This window comes from Canis lupus (genome assembly GCF_048164855.1).
Source record: "Canis lupus baileyi chromosome 16 unlocalized genomic scaffold, mCanLup2.hap1 SUPER_16_unloc_2, whole genome shotgun sequence".
Classification (NCBI taxonomy): Eukaryota; Metazoa; Chordata; class Mammalia; order Carnivora; family Canidae; genus Canis; species Canis lupus.
Genome location: NW_027326429.1, coordinates 185,164 through 200,341, shown reverse-complemented (window position 1 = coordinate 200,341; position 15,178 = coordinate 185,164). Strand labels below are relative to the sequence as shown.

The 15,178-nt window shown below is 48.3% G+C and overlaps 1 protein-coding gene and 1 long non-coding RNA gene across 2 annotated transcripts in view; one reads left to right on the top strand and one right to left on the bottom strand.

The window, feature by feature from the left end:
* The window catches only part of LOC140629551 (uncharacterized), a 28,221-nt gene extending 19,467 nt beyond the window's left edge, over positions 1-8,754 (bottom strand). The window contains exons 1-2 of the long non-coding RNA XR_012027403.1: positions 8,143-8,754; positions 6,213-6,386 (exon numbers count right to left, since the gene is read on the bottom strand). This is a non-coding gene — a long non-coding RNA (uncharacterized lncRNA). The remainder of the gene's footprint in view (positions 1-6,212; positions 6,387-8,142) is intronic.
* Positions 8,755-8,770: 16 nt separating this feature from the next.
* On the top strand, positions 8,771-14,433 carry LOC140629553 (uncharacterized). The gene is made up of 6 exons (XM_072819064.1): positions 8,771-8,852; positions 8,916-8,998; positions 9,104-9,452; positions 11,342-11,485; positions 12,390-12,469; positions 14,083-14,433. The coding sequence occupies exons 1-6, from the start codon at positions 8,771-8,773 to the stop codon at positions 14,173-14,175; spliced, it is 831 nt and encodes a 276-aa protein (XP_072675165.1). The 3' UTR covers positions 14,176-14,433.
* The last annotated feature ends 745 nt before the right edge of the window (positions 14,434-15,178 follow it).

Here is a 15,178-nt window from a genome sequence, read left to right as displayed (position 1 = left end):
TACCAGGCCGCCCACCACCAAACCTACTACTGCCTTCCTCAACCAACACAGATAATGAAGCACAGGGATAATGAAGCACAATCTGTGGAAGAAGCACAACTCCCTCCACTTCTGGGATGCCAGGGTGGCTCAGATGGTTAAGCATCCATCCCTTGGTATCAGCTCCGGTCATAATGTCTTACAAGGAATGGATGCTCACCACTGTGGGGCTAGCAGTGGTGAATGTCAGGTTACTTTAGTTTTTATTTTTATTTTTTATTTTTTTCAGGTTACTTTACCACAGCTGCTTTCCATACATTCAAAGCTGCTGCTGCCACTCAAAAGTCAGTACATTTTGGGAACCCACTGCTGAAGTCACTGCAGCCCTCCATGGTCCCAAGCCTGTGACTGGCAACATGGAGTCCCAACATGTAGCCTGTGCATCTGCTACTGCAGAGGAGAAAAGAATGGTTTCCACCTCCTTTTCACCCCCTAGATTTTATTGGCAGAACTCTGCTGTCAAGGGAATCTGTGAAATGTGGTTTGTGGGCTTCTAGCACCTGCAAAGAAAGGGATAGAAGTGGGTAGCTAGAGCCAACCAATACTATCTAACAAATGGGTGGGTGTTAAAGTCTTTCTAAAAGGAAGGTGTTGTCTACATGGAGTAGTAACATGGTGGAGAGCTAGCTAAGTCAGAAACACAAAAGGTGTCATTTTAGCTGGGCAGCAGGTTAAGGTACCAGATACTGGATACCAATCACATGCAGTCATCCCCAGAGGTGACTGGAGAAGCACTTGGAGTTGATTCTTAGTTTGGCCTCCAGAATGTTCTCACTGGAATGAAAGCTGGATGGACTAATGGCAGTGAGGTATCTGAGAAAACATAGCCCCCATTCAAAAGGGCTGCCAGAGGAAACGGTGTCCATAGGGAAATAGAGTTTCTAAAAATGTGGCTTTGTGGGGATCCCTGGGTGGCTCAGTGGTTGAGTGCCTGCCTTCGGCCCAGGGCGTGATCCTGGAGTCCTGGGATCGAGTCCCACATCGGGCTTCCTGCATGAAGCCTGCTTCTCCCTCTGCCTGTGCTCTGCCTCTCTCTCTCTCTCACACATGAATAAATAAATAAAATCTTTTTAAAAAAAATATGGCCTTTGGACCTCTAAACTCAAACATCCTTGGGATGCTTATTTAAAAGGCTGATCTTCGGATCCCTGGGTGGTGCAGCGGTTTAGCGCCTGACTTTGGCCCAGGGCGCGATCCTGGAGACCTGGGATAGAATCCCACGTCGGGCTCCCGGTGCATGGACCCTGCTTCTCCCTCTGCCTGTGTCTCTGCCTCTCTCTCTCTCTCTGTGTGTGTGACTATCATAAATAAATAAAAATTTTTAAAAAAATAATAAAAGGCTGATCCTGAAAAATAAGCAAATTAATTTTAAAAGCTGATCCTGAACATCTCCCCTGTCAAAAACAAACCAAACCAGGCATACTTAAAGTGGTCCAGACAGATTTCCAAAGTAATAGAATATTGCAGTGGCACAGGGAAAAGGGTTCATCATGAACAGAACTCAACTGGGATAAGTACAGAGGTGACTGAGTATTGCACAGGGAGATTGAGGGACTAGGGAAGGGAATGAGTAGGGGCTCCATAGTCAGAAGCCAAAGATTACAAAAGGCAGGAAGGGGGTTAGCCCATATGAAACCATCTGGATTTGCTAACTGGCACTTACCAAAGCTAGACTCCTACTCTCTCACAGAAACTGGGAAACAGGGGCCCTATCTTCAGGTGGTGGCTGGAATAAGCAACAAATTCTTTAGACAGCCTTGAGTTTCACGGGCAGGCACTTTAAGGGAGACTGGGGTCTTACTAGGGCAGTGGTCATGAGCTGCTGAAAACTACGTTAGTGTTTGTTCAAGTCTTCACAGGCCAAATAAGGTTGAATCAAGAAGAGGGCTCAGAGGAGCCTGGCTAGAGTTTAGAGAAAGAATCTGTTACCATTCAGATGCCCACCCCTCCTGAGCTGATCTCCAAAACAGAGGGACCATTCTAACAAGACTGTTTATGCTCACCAAACTACTGGCGTAGTTAGTGCAAAGAGAACCAGGAGGTGGAGCAGAGGTTCCCTGGCTTCTTCAGGACCAGAGGTCAGCAGGGATTTGAGGCAGGGCAAGACAGACTGAAGATGACCAAAAGGCACGACTGAGATTCTCACCCTTGGCGTCTCAAAGAGTCACACTGGCTGGCTGCTGCCACTATGGAAATCAGGGCCTCTCAGTCCTGGGAAGCGCCAGGCATGACCAGCTCTGGCTCCTGAGGTCCTAGTCAGGGTGAGATGTTGTTGAGACCTGGGCGACAGTGGTGGGGCACCCCCTGGGGGTGTGGGAGGAGGCACACCCATTCAAGAAGAGGAAAGGTCCTGAGGTCTGAAGCAGAAGCAGGAATGGTGCTTCAAGGTGAGCCTTAATGTGTTCCAGTGTAGCACTGGAGAGGGGTCTGGCGCCACACTGTGGAGTGTTTCAGCTTACAGGGCCAAGGGAAATGAAGACTTCAACCGGTGAACAATACAAAGGCTTCATGTAGAGAGGGCTACACCCTACAATGGTGGAGCAGTAAAATAGGAGGAGCCTGGCTCCCTGACACATGAACCACCAAACTAGCCCTGGATTACAGTACTTAACCAGATCATTATATGAGAGATCAGTAAGCTTCTTTTTTATTTAACCCACTGCTGTGTTGGGTCTCTACTACAGTGGCTGAACCTATAGCCTAATAAAGGTTAACCAATAACGTTATAACCAATAACGTGTATTGGTTATCTTTCGCCACAACAATGCTAACTAATAAACCATCCCCAAACTCAGTGAACTGGAATACCGGTTCTCACAGGATGGCTGGTCCAGCTGTACTTGAATGCTCTGCTGGCTGGGTCAGCACTGCTTCTCCGTGCTAGTCTGCAGATCAGCAGGGCTAGCTAGCTCTTTTCCACCTGGGTGGGCTCTGGGGCCCAGGCTGAAGAGGCAGCGGCAACCCGAGGGAAGCATATGAGGCCAACCAGAAACTTCATTGGGCCTCTCCAAGCCTAGACACAGAACTGTCATACTTTCATTTCTGCCTAGTCCATGGGTCCAAGTAAGTCACATGGCCAATCCCCGAGCCAGGGGACAGGAAAGTACACTCTGCCCACAGAGAGACACAGCAAGAGTGTGGGTGCAGGGAGGGCCAATAATCCTGTCTACTCAGGATGTGACCGAGTCCTGGTTTAGAGACTACACACCAAGGCCCCGCTCTTCTAGGTGTCCCTGTAAATGCAACAGAGTGAAAGATAGCACCCATCAATGTGAAGGCCCCACCGCAGTTATCTGTTAGGTCAGGAACCCTGACGAGGCAAGAATCCCATCTTCCTCTCCCCAATGCCTAGTAGCGGACCCTGCCCACGTGATGCCTCAGGGATCTTACTGGATGAATTTTAGACCATTTCTTCATTCTCCACATATGATTTCCTTATGAAATACAGACTGACCTCCTAAAGGTCAACACATAGTACTATGAGTTTGCCCCATAGCCTGCATAGGGACTGTGCCATTAGGAGCAGGAATTTGTACCTAGATCCTGTCTACACCAAAAACTGTATCCACTGCCTCCTACAGGGACCTCCAGAAGTAAGGGCTTCTACAAGTTAAACATCAAAACAGGGTAGTGAGGGGAGCCTGGGTGGCTCAGTTGGTTGAGCGATCTTACCTTAGGTCATGATCTCAGGGCCTGGGATCAGCCTGTGTGGAGCTCTGCACTGAGTGGGGAGTTTCCTTGAGGATTTTCTCTGTCCCTCTACCCCTCCCCTGACATTCTCTCTCAAAATACATAAATAAATAAATGAATGAATGGATCTTAAACAACAGGGTAGTGAAATTTCTTTCTCTATAGGTCTTTTGAAACTGGAAAGATTCTGATTGCCTGAAATATCTTCAGAGGGAGGCTGTCAAAAGGCACGACTCTAGTGGGAGATCTGCATGGGCTTGGGACAATTTGAAGAACAGTGAAATTGACCATCAGAGCTCCCATGGCTCCACAAGGTCCCTGGCCCCCTCATCATCTGTTTTGCTAGATCTCAGGGCAAAAGCAGAACTGGCCCAAGATGCTCTACCTTAATGCTGCCTTTCCCTGCAGACTTCTCACTGCAAAGGAGAACCACTTGAAGAGAGCCAGGATAAATCCTAAAGAATGCCACCATCACCACTGAATTCCAGACATGGGCATGTGGGTGGAAAATATATTTTAGGGCAGTGACTCATGGTAAGTTGCTTCCTCCAGTCCCTAAATGGTACTATTCAATGTCAAGCTACCTCAGGCTCTGGCTGATAAAAGCAGAGGGAGAGGGAACCTAGTGTCGTGAGCTGTGCTGGTCAGGATACATATACATATACATATACATATACACATACACATACATATACACATACATATACATATACACATATACATACGTAAATATATACATACATAGACGTTTTGTATAACTTGCCCAAATTTATGAAGACCATATGTATCAGTCACTGCTCTGTACGCTCCAAGTGAAAGAAATCCAACTAAAATATGTTTGAACCAAAAATGTCATACAGTGAATTAGCTTATATAACCAGGAAGCCTAAGTACTTAAAGCTGCCTGCATCTAGGGTTCAAACAAGTCATCTTCTCCCCATCTATCCCTCAACTGTGCTTTCCTTTGGCTTCAGGCTCTGAAGGACGCAGACTCCAAGACTGCAAACATGGTCATTCATCATTCTAACTCTACACCAAAGTAGAGAAAGCCCATCCTCAAAAGTCATCTTTTTGGGTTGCTTGGAGCTGTATCTTGGAGGCGAACAATAGTTACATAATCACAATTCTGTAAACACTATCAATTATCAGGAAAGAGTGGCATAACTAAACCCCAAGAACGGACAGGGGTGTTAAAGAACTAACTCCTTGCCTGTGATAATAGGAAGTCCACAGACAGTGTCTAAAATGGATAAATCCAAAGCTAGAATTACCAAGATAGGTGGGGAGATAAGCACCAGAAGATTCAGCTAGAAGTAAGCATGCCCAGTGAGCTGGCTCAGGAGGGAAGGTGGGGATGGTCAAGGGGAAGAAACTGCTGTGGGTCATTATGTTTCCTCACCATTTGATGTCATACTATTTGAACTGTAAACTATATATAATAATAATAACTATTGGGGAATTTTAAAAATTCATTATTTTTGTCCAGCTTTATTGAGGTATAATTGACAAATTAATAATTAGAAAGAGAGCCAGGATAAATCCTAAAGAATGCCACCATCACCACTGAATTCCAGACATGGGCATGTGGGTGGAAAATATATTTTAGGGCAGTGAAGATGACTAGCTATAGGGCACCTAATTCTAATTGCCATATTTTAAAAGAGTGGGAAGAACCAACTTCCTACAACAGAATCCAGGGGGAACATTAGCTATTCCACTTTTGAGAGAAATGGTTGCATTAGTCCTTGTTTGATGACTTTAGTCAGCTGCCAAGTAAGGATATATCTGGGGTTCAAATAAGAAAGCCTCTCAAAAAATGGAAAAAAAAAAAAAAAAAAAAAAGCTCCCACTCCAGTGTTCAGAAAGCAGTTAAAAACAGATCTGACTGGATTGGGAAGGTGAGAATTAGCCCAAACTATAATAATAATATAGCTAGTCTTTTTTTTTTTTATTTAAGATTTTATTCATCCAGGACTGCCCAGTTGGCTCAGCGATTTAGCGCCGCCTTCAGCCCAGGGCGTGATCCTGGAGTCCCGGGATCGAGTCCCAAATCAGGCTCCCTGCATGGAGACTGCTTCTCCCTCTACCTGTGTCTCTCTGCATCTGTGTGTGTGTGTGTGTGTGTGTGTGTGTGTGTGTGTGTCTCTCATGAACAAACAAAATCATTAAAAAAAAATATTTATCCATTTGAGAGAGCAAGTGAGGGCACGAGCGAGGGTGGGGGCACAGGGGAGGGGCAACAGACTCCCCACTCAGTAGGGAGCCTGTTGTGGGCTGGACCCCAGAACCCTGGGATCATGACATGAGCCCAAGGCAGAGGCTTAACCAACTGAGCCACCCAGGTGCCCTATAGCTAGTCATCTTCAAGTGTTTCCAGCAGGCCAGAAACTCTCCTAAGGATATTATCTTAATCCTCAGGTCAACTGATATTTTCCCCAATTTACAGATGAGGAACTGAGGCTCAGATAGTTTTGGGAACTTACCTGAAGTCACACCCTCTGGCCCCTCTGCCTGAGGCTAGGAGGCCATAGTGTGTTGTGCCTTTACTTCTGTTTTCTAATTGCCAATCTTCAGGGCTATATCTCAAGGGGCCCGTGAAAACCATAGCTTCACATTGCTTGGTTGTCCTGAACGCCCACACTAGTGTAGGGAAGGTCCTGTAAACAGTATGGGGTAGAGCTGGTGTTCAAACCTAAGCATTACCGCCTACCAAGCCCACTTGCTCTGCCACTGAACTATGTTAACTCTCTAATTAGAATTAGAGTTGGGTGAGAGTCCTCCCTCTACCATTTATTTATTAGTTCTGAGGCCCTGGGACCCCAAGTTACTTAGCCTCTCTCTGAAGCCTGTTTTCTTATCTGTGCTATTGAAGATAACAATGGCAACCTACCTTCCCAGTGGTTGACAAGGACCAATCACAATTCCTATCTAGCAAACAATAGAAGCTTCTCTTTTGCCCAAATGTTAATAATCCCTTACCCCTCAGCTCCTAAAATAAGACAAAGGTTCTTATGTTTTCTTATGCTTTGGATCCGCTGGTGCTGAGGGCAGAGGACAGCAGAGGTGGTTAGGCCTAAATTCTTGGACCCCATCCCAGAGTGACTCTCCAGGGAAGGGATGGGGTTCAGGAATCTACACCTTGGACCTGTCTGCAGGGAATTCAGATACCTGCAGTTCTCCTACCTGGCTTTTTAAATAAGTCTGTGGAGTTCTTGAAATCTAAGCTGACAGACCAGTGGCCTGTGAGCTGAGTTTGCTAGTGTTTGAGCCCTTCCTGCACAGGCCTCCAGCTGTGTCTGCATCCTTCCTTTCCCCCCTCATCCAATCTGTCTTTATCTCCCCTCCCATCCTAGCCCCATCCCCTTACTCTGTTCTTAAGTCCAACTTCCTCTCCACTCTTGGGGACCTCCCCTGAGCTCAGCCTGCACTCCTACCCACCAGCCACTTCTCTGCCAGTCTCTTCACCTGCAATGCCCCTTCCTCTATCCACCTGCAAGACTCAGATAAAAGCTGCCTCTTCCAGGATAACCTTCAAGCTCTCTTCTCTTTGCATGTGACTTTATTACTGTTCAAATGATAGAGCAGTGTGAATTTTTTTTTCTGGCTGGAAACTACCTCGTGGACTCATGGCCCATGAATGGTAAAAATGTGCACCAGAGCAAGATGAAGAGAGGAAGACAAGCAGCGGGGCTGAGAGGCCTGAGAAGTAAGAGAAGACCAAGAGACAAGGGCTGGGCTCCTGAAAAACCAGACAAAAGATTACTATGTGGGGTTCCCACAGCTTTTGCAGACAGTGGCTGTGCAAAAATTCATTGGAAGAACTGAGGAATAGTGCTCACTTCGGCAGCACACATACTAAAACTGGAAGAACTGAGGAATATTGCTTGCTTGCTCCATTTGGGGGAGGGCATGCTTGAGTCAAGACACTGATGGTATTGATGTGCTAATTATTACCAGAAACACTATCCTTTTGCCTAGGAAATGGGATTTCCCTAGTAAATCCCTTACTTTCCACCTTGTTCAACACCCAGAAAATACTTTGCCTCTATCTCTTTATTCCTAACTTCCTCCTCAACTACTTTTTTAAATATTTTATTTATTTATTCATGAGAGACACGGGCAGAGGGAGAAACAAGCTCCATGCAGGGAGCCTGATGGGGACCTATTCACGGGTCTCCAGGATCTGGCCCTGGGCTGAAGGCGGCGCTAAACCGCTGAGCCAACCGGGCTACCCACACGTCAACTATTTTTTTATTTTATTTTATTTTATTTTTAAATTTTTTTATTGGAGTTCAATTTGCCAACATACAGAATAACACCCAGTGCTCCTCCCATCAAGTGCCCCCCTCAGTGCCCATCATCCAGTCACCCCCACCCCCCGCCCACCTCCCTTTCCTTCTCTGATTGACTTACTTCACTCAGCATAATACCCTCCAGTTCCATCCACGTCGAAGCAAATGGTGGGTGTATTTGTCATTTCTAATGGCTGAGGAATATTCCGTTGTATACATGAACCACCTCTTCTTTCCATTCATCTTCCGATGGACACCGAGGCTCCCCGTCCTCAACTATTACCCATACTGAATGCACTCAGCCTCATCTAGTCTGAAACCGAGAAGTGGTTCTCACTCCCGGAGAGATTATTACCAGAGAAGCAGCCCCCACACACTCAGGTGCCACATCTCCACCAGCCATTTTTTTTTATAAACGGCAACGGGCACTGAACCCGAACCTTCCCAGAAACGGTCACAGAACCCCTGGCCCAGGTCAGTGGAGCTTGCTTCCAAGAGGTGCCCTGTTCCCAGGCCAGCCCTATAAATACTCCCAAAGTCCCCCTGGACATGCAGTTAGTAGTACCTCTGCCTCTGGGCACTGTCCCCACACTCAGGCCTACGCTCCCCGCTGGACCAAAGCCTGCAGGTGAGAAGTGACCAAAGCAGACATCCCCCCTCTCACACACTTTGGACCTTTTGTTCTGAGTCCACCTGCAAAAGAAATGTCAACTCTACCGAGGAAAGCAGACACACAAGTACCTGGCTAGATGAGAAGAACCAGATCCTCCAGGTTTGTGCCTCAGGGGCTGATGGGCAGGTACCTGAGAAAGTCCCGAGGAGGAGGGAGCGGTGAGCTAAAGACGCCCTGTTGGTACAAGATAGGGTCAAAACACGTATACTTTTTTCCCTCAGAGCCCCCGGGCTGCAAGCACCACCAGCGCCCATGCCCTCAGGGAGGCAAAAATAGCGTAGACGTCACTGGTCTGATTTTACCAGTGGGAACCTACCCCTCAGGAGGCCAACGTTACACGCATGGCGCTGCGGCCAGGCGAGATCACGGACCCAGAAGCCGGGATCTAGTCTGACGCAGACACTGCTAGAGGCGGGCCTTGGGCCAAGCTCCTCTTAGGTCGGTGACCTCGCTTAGTGGCCTCACCTCTGCAGGCGGATCTCCCTCTCCCCTTAGTGGAGTCCAAGCCTCCCAGACCGCTCACCCGCTGGCCGTTGGGGAACTCGGCTTCGGGAACGTTGGCCCCGCCCCGCGGCTCCTCCCGCCCCGCCATTGGCTCCGCGGGCCGGGGGCGGGGCCGAGCGCCCAACCGCCGGGTTGGCGTCAGGCGCCTCGAGCGCAGTTTCCGGGCGTCGGTGGCGGAGAGGCCGGAGCGTCGGGTCGGAGGCTGAGAGGCTGCAGCGGCCAGGAGCGACCCCGCCCCCTCCCCGCTCGCTCTGGTGAGTCCGGGGTCAGGGGGAGGAGGGGGGAGGGGGGCGGGGTCGAGATGCGAACGGGCGGCGGGCGCGTTCCGTGGTCCCGACCCCTGGTCGCCTTTGCGCTGTCCTGCTTCAGAACCCTTTGCCTTCCCCGTTGTAAGCCCGCGCCCTACCCCCTCGGAGCCGAGCCTTCAGCCGGCACAGCCCCTGCTGACCGCCCCCTCCATCTTCTCCCGACGGGGACCCGAGCCCAGCACGTACCCCCACCCCCTCGCCCCTGGCGTCGCGTAAATGCAGCCACGCTCTTGACCCCCTGGGAGTCCAGTTCCAACCCCGAGCGCAGACACATCCCTCCTCCGCCCTCTGAGGCATCACATCCTCACCCCTCAACCCCTGTGGCAATCCCCGTGCTCCACGCCAACCTCCCCTGAGCCCCACCGCTATGGCTTTCCCCTTTTCTGACCCAGCTTTCTTATCCCAGTCCCGGAAGGTCTGCTCAGCCCTAACACCCACCTCCACCCACCCTTATTCAATGCCTGCCATCCAAGCGGATGCCCTGTTGAGCTCACCCCCTTCTTGATAGCTCTGATCTCTGCCCTATCCCAAGTCTTCGATGCATCTTCTTGTCCACACCGACTCAAGCCCTCACTTCCCAGCCCACCACATGCTTTCTTTCCACCTGCAGCCATCCTGAGAACACTTCATCTTTGCTAAACTGCCCCCGACTCTTGCCGCCCCAGTTCCTACCACCCCAACCCAATCTTCTTAAAATGAGGCCTCCATGCCCCCATCTCTTCCTCTCAGCTCTGTGCCCATTCTTCCCTTAATGCGGTCCCCATCTGATCTGAAAACTTAGTGCAGTCTCTTGCCAGCCCCACCTGCTGCCCCCCAACAGCCAATCCAGGTGCTTTTTCAGAGCCGGGTAGTTACTGAGTAGCTCCATTGCTACAGGGCCTCAGATGGTAAGTAAGTGTGGAGGAGTAGAGATCTATGTCCCGTGGTTCAAGAGGTTTTCCTGAATGTCTGCGCTCCTGCACCTGTCCTCAAGGATTGTGTTTCTAGCATTCATATTATGTTACTTGTGTTGGCTGCTGCAATGGTACCTTATCATCCAAATACCTGGAAGGTGAGGGATGGCTACTCATTCAGCCTGGGACACTGGAAGCTTATCACTGTCTTTTGGACTGTAATCTGTAGAAACTCAGGGGGTTGCACTATGTGGGGTTGGCTGTGGTCACAGACCCATGCCCATGAAGGTTTTCCTGGCATTTAGAGACGACCCTCACCCGGGGCTCCTCCCAGCCAGAGCTGATTGCAAGTTAGTCCCAGTACTGAACACAGGGAACACAGTACTAGACGTGATGTTACATGTCGGGAAGAGTGTAGGTGAGTGGATCCTGGGGAAGCTGATGGCTAGGTGGGTTTGGAGGCTTTTGAATTGCTTCCTCTTTTTGTAGGTGCTGGATCGTTGAGTTTTGACCATTTGGATTGCCCTTGAACTGAGAGAGCCAAGTTCCCCCAGAGTATCTAGACATTCAGGAGGCACCCAGGCCCATTTGTTAACATTTATAATTTATAATTTCCTGGGCTTTTTGGATACACATCCCCTCTAAGTTCTGGTACCAGGCCCAAAGGGATTGGCTGTTTGACAGTAATTGTAAAGGGCCCCAAAGAGACCCATTGTCTTTGCTTGCCATTTATAGTCTCACTTCTTTGAAAATTGAATGCCTGTCTACCTTCAATATCCCTCCGTAAAAGTGCCTATCCTCTTGTCTTTCTTCCGCTTCCTGATCTCCCTCTCTCCATCTCCCTCCTCCTTCAGCTCAATAACCCTAAAAACAAACAAAAAAAACCCACTCTTTTAAAAACATAAAACCCTCTTCTAAAAACCCTCTTCTCCCTGTTTGAAGGGCTATGTCTGGCTTTTGTGGAAAGCAGATTCAACATATCGAAGGGAAATGAAAACGCAGACGGCAGCTTCCAGATCAACAGCCATTACTGGTGCAATGATGACAGGAGTCACTCAGAAAACATTTGCCACGAGGACTGTCAAGGTCTGGCCAGGGCTCCAGGGTGGGAAAGCTCTACTCACAGGACTTCTATTCCTATGCAAGGCCTGGGAATGTCCCCAGAGGGACTGCCCATGGAGTCCAGGAATGTTTTTGCTGAGCAGAGGACTTGACAAGTGGCTGTAGTGCCCATCCACTTAGCAGATTCTTTGGTGTACGGGTTCTAGAAAAGCTCTGCATAGTTAATAGCAGAGCAGGAGCAACAGCAGCAGCCAACATTTCTTGAGAGTGTGTTATATACTAACCATTTTACCTGCAGAGCCCATTTTACCCAGCGTTTCATGTGATGGAAACTATTATGCCCACTTTTCAGATGAGCAAACTGAGGCTCATAGAACCAGTGCCGAATTCCAGGCTGGTGGCCCTGAAGGCTCCACTCTAACCATCAAGTAAAAACTTTGGCCAATGTCTGATTAAAGGCCAAGTGCAAACTGCCCACCTCAGAGCCGCTCCAGGAGGCTCCATAGGTCCATGACTTGGACCTTCTCTCCTCTTTCATACTCTGATTCATATCCCGAGACTCTTCATCTGAAGAGCCTCCCTGATCAGGCAAGATTTACCTTGGTCTCTATGCTGCCTGTTTTGACATCTCCTCTCCCTAGAAACCCTCAAACGTGGCATGAACTACCATCTACCCTGACTAGGAAGTATGGGGGTAAACAGTTGTCCTGTGCCTCCTGCCAGAACCCAGGCCACTCCCTATCCCCATTGTGGGGATGTCTAAATAGGCCTCTGGGAGGGAGGCTTTGCCTAATCTGGAAATACTCAGCCCCTGGGGGGTACATGCCAGCGCAGGGACAAGCCAAGGGAGAGAGAGCTTGCCTCAGTCTTAGTCCTCTGTTCTCACAGGTGCGCTCTCTCTCTCTCTCTCTCTCTCTCTCCCTTCCAGACGTACTGAGCCTCAATCTTCTCTCAGCCATCAGCTGTGCAAAAAAAGATTGTCTCTGGAGCAGGGGGTATGAAGAACTGGTGAGGAGAACACTGTGGGACTAAGTTAGCAGCCAGAGCACTGGGAAGGTTGTAGTGACAGAGAAAGGCACAGTAGGCAAGGACTAGACCCTTTTATAGCCTAGAAAAATGTGGGAGAGTGGCAGGGCTTGGAACTCTGACTTACAATACCCAGGATCTGGGTCTTTCTCTGATGTACTAAAATTATTTTAGAGGGGGCGTCTGGATGGCTGAGTCAATTGAGCGTCCAACTCTTGATTTCCACTCAAGTCATGATCTCACACTCATGATTCAAGCCCCATGTCAGGCTCCACACCAGCACAGAGTCTGCTTGGGATTTCCCCCTCTCCCTCTGGCCCTCACCCCGTTAGGGTGCTCGCTCTCTCTCTCTCTCTCTCAAAATAAATAAATAAATAAATATTTGGGTGCCTGGGTGGCTCAGTGGTTGATCATCTGCCTTCAGCTCAGGTGGTGATCCCCCAGGGCCTGGGATCGAATCCCACATCAGGGAGCCTGCTTCTCCCTCTGCCCATGTTTCTGTCTCTCTCTGTGTGTCTCACATGAATAAATAAAATCTTTAAAAAAAATAGATCTTTAAAAAATAAATAAATAAAACTCTTTTGGATGCAGTAACAAAGTAACTCAAGTGAGTTGAGGGAGCTGTATCCTGAGGGCACAAGGTGTCTCACTGAGCTTACACAGGTGCGGCTAGACCTCAGAAGGTAATGGAAGCAGAGCTGGAAAGTGTCAGCCAGCTTTTCCTGGCAAGTTTCTGCCTCCTGGTGCATTTGCTTCACTACTTTCTTGGTAGAGAGCAGCATTCTCTGCTCCACATTCCACAGCACAGACTCTGGCTGCCCCAAGTGGATGGGCTAATGTCCTGAGCAGCAACAGAGACTGCCTAGGCTTAGTCCCTGTCCAAGTGCCTGGGATAAAGAACCTGATTGGTTCAGTTTGGATGCAGATCCCTGCTTGGTTCCATCAGCTGGAGGCCTGGGAGCAATTGAGCTATACCTTCATGGTTGCCACAGGGTCCCCTCTCGCTAATTGGCAGCAACGTTTTCTGTAAATGTAAATGCCCCTGTCAGCATTTGTCCACGACGGTGGACATTAGGATGTTTACTTTACTTTTCTGAGCTTCAAACCAGATATACACAGAATACAACTGGCTGTATATACAACTGGCCAGTTGACTACAACTGGCCTCCAGGCGTCTGTGAGGATGGAGGGAGTTAAGTGCCTTGCCTACTCTAGAAACACCACGCACAAGGGACACTGATGGCTATGAGGGCTGACCTGTTCTGGAGGAAGAGTCAATGGTTGCACCTGAGATTGATTATTTATTTATTTACCTTTTAATTTATTTAGTATCTTTCATCCTTCTACAATGGTGCTCTCCTACTTCAGAGGAAGAGAAGGATTTGAAAATGTGGAAGCATATCGGGTGGGGGAAGTAGAGGACAAAGACCACAGATAGGGGAAATTTAAGGGAAGAATCAGAGGGCCAGGGGGGACAAAGCAGAGAGCTAGGAATGAAGGGGATTCTGAGCACTGCTCTAAGATCTGGGTCATGTAGGTGCAGAAGGAGCTTACTGAGTGGTAAAAACAAGAACCAATCTGTTTTCTTTCCACAGGGTAGCATGGAGGTTGCACTGTGCAGGCCGGCCACTCTCCTACTGGATGACAGGATGTTTCTCGGGATGAGACAGGACACAGGGCTGCCGTAGAGTCATTCCAGAGCTCCTCTTCTCACTCAGGAATTCATTTCTCCTTCCTCTTGCCTCTGCTTCAGGTTATTTTCTTTCCTTCCCATTTACCAATAAACCTGACCATAGCCCCCAGGAATAAATGGTTTTCTCGGGCTTCCTCCTTGTACCTGTCTGGGCCCAGGCCTCTGGTTCTGACTCTCATTTGCAAACCAAGAGGACCACAATGAAGAAGTTGTTATATTTGGATAATTATTAAAGCATTCCTTGTGCAAAGAATGTGTTGATTTGTTCATTTTTAATTCTAGATATATTCCAGTACCTAATCTAAGAGTGTGGCAGGCACTAGAAGAAGGAAAATAAACCACAACTATTGTTCTTGAGGTGTTTATAAGCTACCCAGAGAAGCGGAGACATACTCAACCAATGGGTATAATAATTGAGTGGATACATACAATGAATACAATGGATAATGAGATGGGTAATAAAATCTACAATTTTTGGGTTAAAACAGTATCAGGATCCCGGTTATTCCTCCAAAGCCAACTACTTTCAGAGTAAAAGAAGATTCCGAAGAAGATAATGGTTGGGGCTAAGGGTCTTGTATATTGAGGTGGAGAAAGTAGTGCTGGCTGGGGTCAAGAGATGGTGCCAGGTGCCAATGATTTGGGGGTGCTTTCAGAGAATGGGCTAAAATCTAGATGTTTAAGAAAATAAAGGCATCTCTATTTGGGATCTGAAGGTGCTAATGCGGAGTAAAACGTGCATAAGGACAATGCAAAGACAGAAAAGGGGCAGTTGGAGGAATGTCCTGCACATAGCTAACAACACTGTTTGATTAAACTGTCCCACTTGGGCCACTGATATCCCTACTTCTGGGCCTTCACTTGGATTTCACAGACCAGTAAAACATCAACAAAGTTGGAAAAAAATTCCAACTTTTTATTTTAAAGCTCAGGTAAAAGCACTCATTAAAACTATCCTCTATCAGCAACTCTTCATAAAACATTTTTTAGCATGAAAA

What these genes read in the sequence shown, in the direction of transcription:
- LOC140629553 (XM_072819064.1), top strand. Translation starts at nt 8,771, where the DNA reads ATGAGAAGAACCAGATCCTCCAGGTTTGTGCCTCAGGGGCTGATGGGC. An exon ending in GTCCCGAGGAGGAGGGAGCG is followed by an intron (nt 8,853 to 8,915) that starts GTGAGCTAAAGA and finishes TTTTTCCCTCAG; the next exon opens with AGCCCCCGGGCTGCAAGCAC. An exon ending in TCACTGGTCTGATTTTACCA is followed by an intron (nt 8,999 to 9,103) that starts GTGGGAACCTAC and finishes AGACACTGCTAG; the next exon opens with AGGCGGGCCTTGGGCCAAGC.